We start from the raw sequence: 13,961 nt of genomic DNA, 5'->3' as shown, positions 1-13,961 counted from the left end.
ACCGTGATGTTGCTACTGCTTGAGCTGGTGTTGCTTTTTCCCTTGAAGAGGAAAGGGTGATGCAGCAAAGTAGGGATACGTATTTTCCTCAGTTAAGAATCAAGGTATCAATCCAGTAGGAGGAACACACAAGTCCCCAATGAATGAACCTACATAAACAAACAAATACTTGCACCCAATGCAAAAAAAGGTGTTGTCAATCCCTTTACGGTTACTTGCAAAGATGAGATCTGATAGAGATAGGTATAAAAGATAAGTAAAAGTGCAAAATAAAGTAAAGGTAAATAAATTGCAGCAAGGTATTCTTGTGTTTTTGATTTTATAGATCTAAAAATAATATGATAAAAATAGACCCCGGGCCATCGTTTTCACTAGAGGCTTCTCTCTTGAAAGAAGGCATACAATGGGTAAACAAATTACTGTTGAGCAATTGATAGAAAAGCGCATAGTTATGACGATATCTAAGGCAATGATCATGAATATAGGCATCACGTCCGTGACAAATGGACCGACTCCTGCATGCATTTACTACTATTACTCCACACATCGATCTCTATCCAACATGCATCTAGTGTATTAAGTTAACAAGAACAGAGTAACGCCTTAAGCAAGATGACATGATATAGACCGATAGATCCAATCAATATGAATAAACCCCACCTTTTTATCCTTAGTGGCAGCAATACTAATACGTGTCATGTCCCCTTCTGTCACTGGGTATAAGCACCGCAAGATTTAACCCACTACAAAGCACCTCTCTCATTGCAAGAAAAATTAATCTAGTTGGCCAAACCAAATCAATAGATCAGAGAGAACTACAAAGCTATCTTAATTATGCATAAAAGAGTTCAGAGAAGACTCAAATAATATTCATAGATAATCTGATCATAAATCCACAATTCATCGGATCTCAACAGACGCACCGCAAAAGAAGATTGCATCGAATAGATCTCCAAGAACATCGAGGAGAACATTGTATTGAAGATTAAAGAGATAGAAGAAGCCATCTAGCCACTAGCTATATATGGACCCATAGGTCTATCCTAAACTACTCACACACCAGAAGAAGGGCGGCAAGGTTGATGTAGCAGCCCTCTGTGATCGAATCCCCCTCCGGCGGAGTGCCAAAAAGGCCCCTAGATGGGATCTCACGAGAACAGAAGTTTGCGGCGGCAGAAAAATAATTTTGGTGGGCCCTCTGGTATACGGGGAATATTTGCGTATTTATAGAGCATGGATTAGGGTTAAAGGAGCATCAGGGGGCCCACAAGCCTGAGGGTGCCCCCCTGGGGCGTGTCCTCCGAGCTTGTCGCCAACTGGTGGCCGCTTTGACCCCCTCCCGAAGGTTCTTGGGTGTCTTCTGGTCCAAGAAAAATCCTCAAAATGTTTCGTTACATTTGGACTCCGTTTTGTATTGATTTTCTGTAAAGACAAAAACAAGGAAAAAACAACAACTCGCCCTTGGCACTAGGTTAATAAGTTAGTCCCAAAAATGATATAAAATAGCGTAATAATGCATATAAAACATCCAAAATGGATAATATAATAACATGGAATAATAAAAAATTATAGATACATTGGAGACATATCAGATGTCAATGAATAGGTCATCTGTTTCCTTCCCAGAACTGAAACGTGAGATGATTCATGCCAAAAAGGAGCTAATCCTCCACTGAGTCCATTGCTATTAATACCCTCAAATCCTTGGAGCCTGAGGCGCCCTCTAATCCTATTCATTTTACTTGCTTTTTGTCTAGATTCACATAAGAAAACAAACATGGGGGAATGCGACTGTACAAGTGGTCTTCGACCCCTAGTTATTTGAAGTTGAAGAAAGGATGAGATATAGAAGATCAAAGGAGATTTATATTTCCTTTTGGGGTTTATTAATGAATCAATTTGTGTAGGACAATCCGTACTATAATGAGGGGTATGATAACTACGTTTCTAGAACAATCTTGATGATTGCTCAATCATACCTTAGAAGAATTCTTTTGAAAATCTCCTTTGATGTTTCTGGAAGAATCTCTATTATTGCTCAATCACACCTTAGAAGAATTCCTTTGAAAATCTCCTTTGAGGCATGGGTAGTGATTCTTGGTGATACCGGTTTTGAGACCGACATTATGAGATTGGCCTTTGTTTTGATTGCTGGAAAAACTTAGATGTCCACAGTCTTGAAGAGGTTCAATGTTGTTACGATCGTTTTTCATCCCAGTGATGCTCAAAATAGCCTATGTGTTGGAGAGTTCGAGAGACCTACCTCTAAGGGTTGCCCTAGGTGCTTGACTTCTACATCCAGCATGTCTGGTTGGGAAGCATGTTCTGTATCGATTTGGTTCTTTCACTTTCATTTTGTGTCTTCCCAAGAATCTTGTATGAACTCATGGTTTCAAGTCCTGCTCCATATCAGTATCGGTTCTTCCACTTTTAATTCCCTTAGTTTTGAGATTCTTCTCTTGACTTGTGTATTCTGTGATGTGTACGTAGTTGGTTCAAGTATCGGTTGCACCAAGTCATGGGTCCACACTACTAAGATTTGGTACTGGATATGACTCTTCATAGAAATCCATCAATCTTGCCATCCTGGTGAGATCGTGTTCCATCTAGAACTGATGACCCCGAGTTGAACAACTTCATTGTCTCTTGTGTTTCTTTACAATATGCATGTTGCTTTAAATCATTGTTCTTCCGGTATGGAATCCAAAAGTACAATGCTATATACCATGACCCCAATTGAGCTTGGGTGGGCACTTGGACTAATTTCTTTCTCCCCTCTCTATCTCTCTCCTCCACATCTTGTTCCCCTTGTTCCTCGCACATATGACATCTACTCTTTGCGAGGAAACATTTTTGAGAACTGAGATTCGAATCAACCCTTTAGCAAGAATTTCCTAAATCATTATTTACTACTATTGGAAATTTGTGATCTCCTAGCCGGCTAAGTGTTCGTTGAGAGTTCTAATTTGTGAATTCGTCTCAAACAAGTTTGTGAAGGTTTGAAGGTCACCACAAGGTCTAATGCTAGTCAAGTGAACTCATACTTTGTTTAGCGAGGCTCAAGGAGATGAAGAAGAGACTTTGTTTTGTTAAGGGTACTTTGTGTTCCTCACGCCACCCCAACAGAGATTAGACCCCCCCCCCTGAAATGAACTTCAATTTACATCTTTGTCTCTGTCTTTTTTCTACCTTTGCACTTTATTTTGCTTGAATAATTAGCTTGCTACTTCATGTAGGGTGCTACACTCAATTGCATAGATAACATACTTTATCTGCACTTCTCTAATGTTGCCCGGATTTAGAAAAAATAGTCGCCTATTCACCCCTCCAGTCGATATCTTTGATCCTTAAACTCCATTAAAAAAACTAAAATGAGATTCAAAGCCAACTCTTAGTTATCTATAGTGATTTTGACTTATTTTTCTTCATGGTTTAATGAGATACAAAAATCAAGCAATGTTATTGATATGTGGGTCCCCTCAGTTGTCCAGTCCAGCCACATTTTTCTATTTCCCTTTCACTCGTGGCAGCATCAACAATCTCTCTCTCTCTCTCTCTCTCTCTCTCTCTCTCTCTCAATAAAACGTCTCCGTTGGGCAATCCATGCCCCATAAGTTTATATGGTACTAATTTTTTTCATGTGAGATAACAAATCTTGACCTAAAAGGAGTTTTTTGTAGCACTGTTTATGGACCAAAGGGTGAGCCCAAAGTGTACTTGCTATCTATATATACTAAACGTTTTAACCTAGGGATAAGCCACCTCGCCTGCCATCTATACAACTTTTTGTACATAAATAGTGAGAGTAAAAGCCCAAAAATTATCATTACAAATATATTTCTAGTGCTAAACTCAAACTGTTTTCCGATACAATTTTTTTGTGTTATTAAATTTTGCTTGTTTAAGAAATAACTTCTGTTACAGGGGCACGACCATAATTTGACAAAACCAATGTTTTATTCCAAGCATTTATTTTATGTTGTTGATGTATTATAATGCAGTTGTATACATATCATTTCCATGATATCGCTATATGCCAGTATAACTTGGTAGAAAGCTTTTGGAGTGTATGAGTCTAGCAAATAACTTGCTAGAGATATATGTAGCTTAAGACTATGAGTATAGGTGCAACTAAATAGATATTTCTGGGTACTAAGTGTTAATGAATTAATAGTCTATACTCAGATCCATGGTAACATAAGTGTCAAGTAGTAGTTTGCCCTCAAATTCACTTTCGGCCCCGCTTGTTGGTGGTGTTCATTTTTTTCCAAATTGCCATTCTTGATAATCTTAGGGGGTAAGTAGTTAGCCAGGTACATGTGTGATATGTACTTTTATATTAAAAGCATGTGATACATAACATGCATATGCATTTATAATTGAAAGTTCCATAAGCTTTTCAATGCCGAGTACTTTTCTTAACAACGTATGAAGCCCGTAAAACCGAAATCGATCCAAATCCATGACCTTGACGATCGAGGAAAAAGGGTATGTATTGTTATGGTTAGTGTTGTTCATTTGAATTATACGCCATCCCTAAAAAAAGTTGGACATGCCTAAACTTTGTACTCATCTCAACGACATCTTCTTTCGAAACCAACCCAACTTGACAAGATTTATGTTTTAATAAGTTAATTATTAAAATCATATATGAAACAGGTATACACAACTCTATTACCTTATTTATATATTGTTCAACATAGTTTAGACCCGCTAATAGGCACGCGCGGTTCTTTTGGACTTTGTTAGCATCTTTGAGACCTGGGGTTGAAGCCTAAAACCAGAAGAATACAAAGTCAGGGTGAGTAATAGGGATTAGAATAGCAACCCACTGGTCCAGTGTGTGACCACTAGATCAGGATTTACTGAAGGGATGTATGTGTGTGTTCCTCCCCCTCAAACTGTGGCCCACACCCTTCGAGGTTTCCAAAACAAACATTCCTTAATTGTGTGTGCTTTTAAATGTGCCATTGATATTCACTTTAGATCCAAAACCAGAGATCCTATTACTACCATGTATGCTGATAAGTGGTGATAGCACATTAGTATTGTTGCCATAGACAATATTTTCTTCTCATTCCATAAATCATGCTTCCAACAAGTACGAGACATACTTCATACTAATTTTTAGTCCAAGCTTTCGTCAACTACTACCATGGTGTGCTTCTTATATTTATATCGTGTGTTTCAAAGAGGCCATATCAACAGTTTCACCACAAGAACACATGGCACTAATGTTTCAATGTTCATTAAGTTCTACTTCTATTCTTCATATATGTGTCCATGTGTTATGCATGTAGTATTGTTTTTTCTTGACGGAATATGTGTGTAGCATTTTGTTTGGGAAACACTTGTTATCATACGTCTGATGAAAAGCAAACGCCAGACCAAGCACACCATCACACAGTCAAGAGCACATTGAAAAAATCGATTCAAAGCGCCCGAATACCACGCACCCAGCTCTAACCCACCCCCATAACTCTCTCCTTTCCCTGTCTATCCCAAAAATCTCGTCCGTTTCTCCTTCCTCTCTCTTGCGTACCTCACCGCCGAGACGCCACCTTGGTTCTCTCCGCCGGCTACACCTGCTGCTAGTGCATCCGACCCCCACAACCGCTGAACACATCCTCCCCTCTCCTGTTGCGGACGCACCGAACCGCCACTCGTATTCCTCCTCGTATCCATCCCTGCCGAAGTTACCAAGGTTTGGACCCCCTGCTCCCATCTCTTTCCTTACCAAATTCTGCACGTTGTTTGACACCCATGGTGAGACAGATCAACAGCATAGCGTTGTATGTGATGTCCAAGGAGGCGACATGCAGGGTGCTATCAAGTGGTCTGGCATGCGACCCCGAGCAGATGCCTACAGCACTAGGTGCAACAATAGAGGTGGGGGCTGGAGCTTTTCTTAAGGGATTCCTTCCTGTCGAGGTTGACCTCGTTGAGCTGTGTGTGGCCATCATGTTCTTCTCCCCCGCTTGCCGGATCTAGTCTTGCCACCAACCACCATGACTCTGCCATGGGAGCCTTCGTCATCCATGTCGCTTGCCGCTTTGTTATCAACCATTGTCATCATAGTGGTTAATATGTGAAGCATGTACCAAATCCTACTTTCTAGTAGATGGAAGCAAATTTGTAGAGCATATCATATTAATATAGTATATGAACCACTCTAATGTTGCCCACTAATCATGAATAATAACATTGTACCATTGTTACATTGAAAACATCTCGATGCTGCCAAGAAAGCAAGTTCTCTAGTCAGATGAAACATAGTATTCATGTGACTAGAAACAAATAAATTGTTACATTAGACACGAGTCTCTGTCAAGTCGAAGCTATAATCCGTAAGAAAATTTCAGTAATACAGGAAGCACATTTCTCCAGGTGCAAAAATATATAAAAACATACGCTAGGCATTTTTTTGTCACATCGGAATAATTTTGAGCTAGATTTTGCTATGCTGATATTAAAACAAACTATTTGATCGAAGCAAAGTTCAGCCTCGCTTGAACCAAATTCTCTAATCGTCGGAAACAAAATTTTCATTGCATCAAGTGATTTTTTTGTTAGATTATACACAATATTTTGTTCGACGGAAGCAAATTTGAGTGCACTGGAAGCAAATTTATAAGTGATGGAAATATTTCTTTAAATAAAATTCCCTAAAAATAAGAGAAATAAAAGCAGAAAACTAGAGAATAAATAAGGTAAATCTTATCTTCCCTTGATTTTAGGTTGGAGTTATAAGAAGCAAACAGAAATCATGGGCTCCCATATATATAGGAAGTAATTACTACCGCAGAGGAAACTGCTAGCTAATCAACGACCCAAATTTCTCTAATCCAATGGTTGTGGGCTGGTCTGATAGGAGTCTAGCTATCAGTAGTCTGATTGCTAGTGCTTCCATGTTTGTTTAGTGCTAGTTTAGTTGCTTAGTACATAATTAAATAGAGTTTAATGACTTATCATCCCGTGCTTATTTCATTTCCTCCCTCATCAACACTAGACCAGATGTGTAGCACATATTCATATTAGTTAATTTCTCGTCATTATCAATACAAAGTGTGGATGGAGTTGTCGGTGGGAGCTAAGGAAGCCAAAGAGGGGAGGAGGGGGTGCGTCCATGAAGATATCGAGGGAGATCATGTGTGTGGAAGGAGCCATCGGTAGAGGAAGATGGAACAACAAGGATGAGCCCAACATCAGAATTATCGACGGCGGACGAGATTGGCACATCACGGAGACATCAGAGGTATTGACCTATGTAAGCCTCGTCAAATCGGAAGCCTCATTGGAGGACGCTCCTTGCCATTGATCGACGAAGACGACGATGAGTCGACCACTCACCATAAAGTCTGGTTAGGTCGGCGGCCAGGGCGGGGGAGAGAGATGGAACAGAGTTTATATATGTAGTCTAAACCCGTGTCGTTGGATTGGATGCACGGTGCCCATCGGACGGCGGACGCGGGTCCTAGGAATGATCGGCGGCCGTCCATTGCCAAGAGTACACTCCCCTTCCAGAAATGCCCCTAATTTGTTGAGAAATTACCTCCGCCTGCCACCACACTCTGCTGGCTCGAAGCGTTGCGTTGCCTCTCTCCCGTGCGCCTAGGTTTCCCCGCCGCCGCAGCCGTCGCCTCCCATCTCCCATCCCCACCGCCGCCGCCGCCGCCGCCGCCGTCGCCGTCGCCTCCCACCTCCCATCCCCGCCCCCTCCGCCGTTTCTCGCCCCGTCCACGGACACGTGCTCTGCCGCCGTCCTCGTCTTATCGAGCTCCTACGCCAGCAGATCGACGCCGCCGGACCCGTCCACCCCGTCTCGCCGCCGTCCAGCTCGTCCCCGCCCCCCGGCTCGCCACCGACTAGCTTCCACACAAGCTCAAGCTCAGTATTGCCGCCCCACGGATAGCCTAGGGCCGGCCCCGGTCTCGCCCGGCAGCAAGGGGCTCGCCGCGATGGCGGACCTGATTCCGGGGGAGGGAGAGCTGGCCTTCGGCGGCAACCAGGACGACGACGACGCGGAGGACGCCTCGCCGGGCAGCAAGGAGCTGGCCGCCATGGTGGAGGCGGCGGCGGCGGCGAGCGTGGAGCTGGACGCGGCCGCCGACCGGGCGCCGCCGTACGGGGACGACCGGACGCCGAGGGACGGGATGGTGTTCAAGTCGTACGAGGAGGTGCTCAACTTCTACAAGCGCTACGCCCTGCGCACCGGCTTCGGCGTCTGCGTCAAGAAGTCCTCCTTCACCAAGGCCGGCCTCTGCCGCCGCCTCCTGCTCGTCTGCAACAGGTGGGGGAACGGCAAGGAGGACGCCTGCTACCAGGCCAGGCCCACCGCCAAGACCAACTGCCAGGCCACCGTCGTCGCCAGGCTCTGGGGGGACGGCATGCTGCACCTTACCGACGTCAGCCTCGAGCACAACCACCCGCTGAACCCCTCCGCCGCGCGATTCCTCAGGTGCTACAAGACGCTGCCCAGCGGGATGAGCAAGGACCTGGTGGTGAGGGCTGCCAGAGGCGAATGCGCCACCTCCGGGGGCGACGTCGAGGCCCCCCCGATGTTTGATGACTGGGGGCGGCTAAAGATCAGGGACGGTGATGTTCAGGCCATCAATTGCTTCTTTGCTGAGATGCAGGCCAAGCAGCCAAACTTCTTCTATGTCATGGATTTCTATGTGGAGGGTCACCTGAGGAGCGTTCTTTGGGCCGATTCAAGATCCAGGGAAGCATACCAGTATTTTAGTGACGCTATTTGGGTTGATACCACCTGCTTGAGGAGTAAGTTCAATGTGCCCCTGGTTTTATTTCTCGGGGTGAACCATCATGGTCAGCTTGTTTTGTTAGGATGTGGCTTGCTTTCGGATGAGAGTACAGAGAGCCTCCTATGGCTGTTCAAAGCATGGCTAACTTGTATGAAGGGAAGGCTGCCAGGCGCAATGATTACGGATGAGTCTGTGGCGATAAAAGCTGCGGTTCGAGAAGTGTTTCCCAAAACACGCCATAGGATAAGTGATTGGCATATAGTGAGAAGTATTGCTGAAAAGTTAGGAGAGTTGCCAGAATATGAGTCAATAAAAGTCCAAATGGAGGCAGTAATATATGGTTCCTTGAAGGATGATCAGTTTGAGACAAGATGGAAGAACTTGATCAATAGGTTTAGCCTTCAGGATAATGAATGGGTCATCTTTCTGTATGAAAATCGACACTTGTGGGTGCCTTCCTTCCTGAAAGATGCCTTCTGGGCTGGACTGTCTGTTAACCACCGGGAAAGCCCAGGTGCGTTCTTTGATGGTTCAGTGAGCCATGAAACCACATTGGTGTCGTTCCTTAGCAACTACATGATTCTTGTACAGTACAAGTACAAAATGGAGCAACAGGATGATTTCGAGTCATTAACCAGCGGCAGGGTTCTTGTATCAAAGTTCCCTATGGAAGAGCAGATATCCAAACTGTACACCATGAACATGTTTGTGAAATTCCAGGATGAGCTAAAATCAACCCTGGATTGCCAAGTTCAACAAGTATCGCCATCTTCTTTTGTAGTTATTGACTTAGCTGAACAAGGCACAGGATTAGTGACTAGAAAGTATGAGGTTGTTCACTGTATGGAGACCAACAGGATGGAATGTAACTGTGGCCTATTTCAGTTTAGTGGAATTGTTTGTCGGCATGCGTTATCGGTGCTTAAATGGCAGCAAGTGTATGATATCCCCCCTTGCTATGTACTTAACAGGTGGAGGAGTGATTTTAAGCAGCTGCATGCTCTGGATAATCCACTCAAGGATCCTTTAGTAGCAAGTAATCATGTTGAGCGTTATGATCATATTTCCTTGCAGTGCCTCCGTCTTGTTGAGATTGGAATGGTTTCAGATGACAAGTATCAGCATGCATTAAAACTAATAAGCGACATGAAAAGGACCCTTCTTGATGATAATTTGTGCCGCGAGTTGGAGCAGAAAATGTCACCTCCTGAACGCGCAGTTGTCGTGAATGGTGATAGCCATGCACAGCCTGGTTCATCTGAGGGGGGTCCAGCCAAAAAACGCCGTGGCCGTCCTCCCAAGAGGAGTAAAGAGATAAGCGTGGAGTCTGTGTCAAATCAATGTGGAAACAAGGTGCCTCCTTATTCATAGATTATTCATTGACTCATTCCATTTGATCTGCTGTTGGTGCTAATCAAGTTTAAATTGTTGTGTGGCAGGAGTCTTTACTGGTATCTTCGGATGTAAGCCAGAAGGGTGCTTTACATTCTTCTTCAACTGCCTCCAACCTTGGTACTCATGTCAGAGCACATGGCGTTGATGATCTTATGGTAGTGTCTATCATCAATATTTGGTTATTAAATTCCTTATCGGATATGAGAATCTTGACAATGACCTTATTTTAACCGTATAACTTCCAGGAAGAAGTTAATGCTAATGAGGTATCATTTGAGAGCCGTTATGGGGTGCAATCTAGCCATCCAAATCATTATGGTGACCAGCTGCATCCAGGCCACACATTGCAGGTTTTTCTTTCAGCTACACTACATGACCACATTTCATTTGCATTTTTTTTACCATGTGCAACCAAGGAAAATCTTTTACTGGTTTCTACATAATGGACAGTTTGGCCAACACATGCCATCCGCAGAGCAATCTAGGGGAGTCGAGTGGGTGTATCCGACTATATATCAGGTGAATGGGTACTTTACATCTGTCTAGTATTTTTTCAGAGGGTTTGCGTGAGTCAAGCCTTGTTATGAAATTGTAGTGATATGCATATGTGCTGATGCATCATAAGCAATGTAGGATGATCAAGTGCCTTATGGCAGGCGGACATCTTGAATGCTAGAACAGGAGAATGATTTCAGGTTTATCTCTCACTAAATTTTCTCCTTTTGTGTTACTGAGCTCTAACTCAGAGATAATCCAGCATCGGAATGGAACACTTCAGACTTTGATGAGCAAAACTTGACAAAATTTGATAAAGAAAATTCACCAGCACTTTGAATTAATCCCTTTTCCAGTTCTCTGCTGCTGTTGAATCTTTTTCATGAGTCGACAGATATTTTGATAATAAGCCAATCGAGCACATAGCTGTGCTTTCAGCAAGAACTTCACCATAGCACTTTAACGTGTGAACCACCTTTCAAAGCACATACGTGTAGATTGTGGACTTATGTACTGTTTTGTTTTTTTGCGGGGGACTTATGTACTTGTAGTTAACATTAGGAAACTTGATATTTGAAGGTTGATACATCCAAACTGAAAGATGATAATGCTATGCGTTTATTACAGTAATAATACTAGTAACCCAAATTGTTAATGCCGTCTTAAACAAGGACGCGTTCCTACTTGATTAGCCGTTAATCATAAGAGCATCACAATTCTTAATCGCAGCAGGCTCATCAGAAGATACAGAACTTAGCGTTGAGAATGGGCAGACCTGCACGTCATTAATCCAGCCATTTCTTGAACTTTGCTATCGTATTACCTTATTATTTTTTGTCACAAATAGCAACAGATTGCTCGCGAACCATTAGCGCATAGTACATGCTGTGTATTTTCAGTGATTCAACTTTCAGGTTTTTTACATATAAAAGCACGATTGGCACGAATTATTAGTTGGAAACTAGTATGTCTGTTTTGATCGGGAGACATTCTTCCTCCCTGGCACATGTGAAGAGTCTGGCCTATTTCGAGGTGCTTGCGAGTCGTCCGTTCTTTAATGGGTTTCCATCTAATGCTGCAGGTTCCTGATGATGAGATGTAGAGAGGGGTCCGGGAAGCTGCCAGTTGGTGTCGGCCCTCACACTAGGATGTGTTAGCTTCATCCATCTAACATCTGAGGCGAGGCGGCATGATGAGAGCGCGTGTCAGCACAAGGCTGGGCATGCGGTTTGATTCTTTCGCCTGCATAGAGACCGGCAGGAATGTGGCAATGTGACATGGCTGACCTTGATGGTGCTGGCAACTGCTAAAATGTAGTAGTGTATTGTGCCTGATCCTGACAAGTGACAATAACTAAATATAGCTCTCTTGAGATCCTGCTCTCTTTTGACGGCTGGCCCTGACCTATGTGAATACATTGTTGGATTTTTTTTTTTCTCCCTGAAAGAACACCGTCGTTTTTCTCTCGCTTAAATGTGATACGGTGCTGCTGCGTCTCTGTATATGTTTTGGAGGTCATCAGATAAAATGAAATACGCCAGAGTGAGAGCATCACTCACAACCCAAAACGTTGTTATTCTATGGTTGGAAATGCAAAATGCAAGGACCTTTCTGTAAGAGAGAAGAGCAGTACGCATGAGGATAGGCCGCTGGCTTCAAGTTAAGAATGGCAGCGGTGAGGACACTTCTGGCAGAGAATGAAAACATCGAGGACCTTTCTATAAGAAGCGCGGTACAAGGCGAAGGCTAGAAAAGAAGGCGTCCAGGGACCTACGCGCGAAATCCTAAAAAAATTTGGACCATTTCTCGATTTGTGCGTGTCATCCTTGCGCAGGGGCCATGCTAATCTTCTCTGTATCGTTCCAATTTTATCGGATGTCCCCGAAGGGACAAGTCAGATGCCGCGCTCACGCTTATAAACCGGTTCGTTTCTCCCTCGCTGGCCGATGTGGGACTAAACGAACTAGCTTCTGTTTTACTCCCCCCGCTGTCCAGGCGGACAGAAGCCATCGGGCGCGCGGTGGGCCGCAAGCAGTCGGCTGGGTCTCTTGCTGTGGCCCAAATTAGTGGGAGAGTATAATGGGCCTTGGTGATAACACGCGTACTGATTGGTCTTTTGTGTGTGTGTGTGTGTGTACCTTTTTCTTTTTTTTGCGGGTACTTGACTGTTCAAACATGTACTCTTACGTGTACGAGCTGAAAATGGAAATGGAAATACATCCCGTTCCCGTTCCCCGTGGACTGCTTTGCTAGGCTGCTCCATTTGAACTGCATTGCATATTTGCATGCACGTACGTACACGTCGTGCTTTCACTTCACTTGTATCTGCAGTGTCAACGCCCGACTGACTGAACTCAAATCATGTTGTACGTTATGTATGTAACCTAAGCGTGCATGCTAAACGTACTAGCCAAATTACCGGTCTCCCACTGTCACGTGCCGAAACACTTGATAGCTTGTTGATTACTCCCTCTGTAAACTAATACTCCTATATTAGTTTACGGAGGGGAGTATTTTTCTTTTCTCGACCTTTTTGAGTGCATGCATGAGCTTCGAGGATGTTTGGGTGCATCGCCGGGATTTAGTGTATGTTAAGAACACATGATGCTACTGTAATTAACAGCGCTGATCAGAGAAGACAAACAAACAACAAATGATCTTGAACTTTAGAGTACAATACGCTCAAATGCTGCTACGTATATATATGCATGAACTCAAAATGATCGAAAGATGCACACTGCAGCCTCAATTAATCAATAGTACACACTAGTTACAGATTGTATGTGGAATACAAATAAGCAGTGCGACCGAGCGACTAGGAGTAGTAGGTAATGTAACCCTAGAAGGCTTGTACGGGAAGCACTCCCGGGTTCCGCGAGCGAAAGAAGGCCGGCATTGGAAGCATGCTCGGGTCCGGCGAGGCGAGGAAGCTCGGGCCAGAGAACATGGGGCCTATGCGTGGCACTGTCGGTTTCAGAACCGTGGCCGTTTTGTCGTCCTCCTGCTCCTTGTCCTTGTCGCTCATCCAGATCTCTGCGCTAGCTTGTGCCGGGAGAGGCTTCTTGTGTGTGTCCAAGCGATCAGCGGAGGTGGTGCGGCTGGGAGGCAGCTGCTTGTTGCTATCCCTCCTCCCGCACGGCGACGCCCCGCCAGAGCTCGTGCTGCTTTGCCGGCTTGACGACGATGACATGCAGCTGCTGCCGGAGATGTGCTTGTTTATGTCCCAAGTGTCCCAGCGATCGGCGGAGGTCGTGCGGCTGTGCGGCAGCCGCTTGTTGCTATCCCACCTCCCGCCGGGGCTCGTGCTGC

General features: G+C 44.3%; 1 protein-coding gene and 1 non-coding gene across 2 annotated transcripts; one reads left to right on the top strand and one right to left on the bottom strand.

Annotated features, from left to right (window-relative positions):
- The first annotated feature begins 7,551 nt into the window (after positions 1 to 7,551).
- Positions 7,552 to 12,039, top strand: LOC123114276 (protein FAR1-RELATED SEQUENCE 6). The gene is made up of 6 exons (XM_044535694.1): positions 7,552 to 10,115; positions 10,202 to 10,312; positions 10,403 to 10,507; positions 10,608 to 10,676; positions 10,791 to 10,852; positions 11,734 to 12,039. Exons 1-5 carry the CDS (start codon positions 7,959 to 7,961, stop codon positions 10,824 to 10,826), a joined length of 2,478 nt encoding a protein of 825 aa, XP_044391629.1. The 5' UTR covers positions 7,552 to 7,958; the 3' UTR covers positions 10,827 to 10,852; positions 11,734 to 12,039.
- A 401-nt stretch (positions 12,040 to 12,440) lies between these two features.
- LOC123117980 (U6 spliceosomal RNA) lies at positions 12,441 to 12,543 on the bottom strand. Its single transcript, XR_006457609.1, has one exon. It is a non-coding gene; the product is annotated as a U6 spliceosomal RNA (small nuclear RNA).
- Positions 12,544 to 13,961: the final 1,418 nt, after the last annotated feature.

The sequence above is a fragment of the Triticum aestivum genome, chromosome 5B (assembly GCF_018294505.1).
Source record: "Triticum aestivum cultivar Chinese Spring chromosome 5B, IWGSC CS RefSeq v2.1, whole genome shotgun sequence".
Taxonomy (NCBI): domain Eukaryota; kingdom Viridiplantae; phylum Streptophyta; class Magnoliopsida; order Poales; family Poaceae; genus Triticum; species Triticum aestivum.
This window is presented reverse-complemented; position numbering and strand designations above follow the sequence as displayed.

What these genes read in the sequence shown, in the direction of transcription:
- LOC123114276 (XM_044535694.1), top strand. Translation starts at nt 7,959, where the DNA reads ATGGCGGACCTGATTCCGGGGGAGGGAGAGCTGGCCTTCGGCGGCAAC. An exon ending in CAAATCAATGTGGAAACAAG is followed by an intron (nt 10,116 to 10,201) that starts GTGCCTCCTTAT and finishes GTTGTGTGGCAG; the next exon opens with GAGTCTTTACTGGTATCTTC. An exon ending in ATCCAGGCCACACATTGCAG is followed by an intron (nt 10,508 to 10,607) that starts GTTTTTCTTTCA and finishes CATAATGGACAG; the next exon opens with TTTGGCCAACACATGCCATC.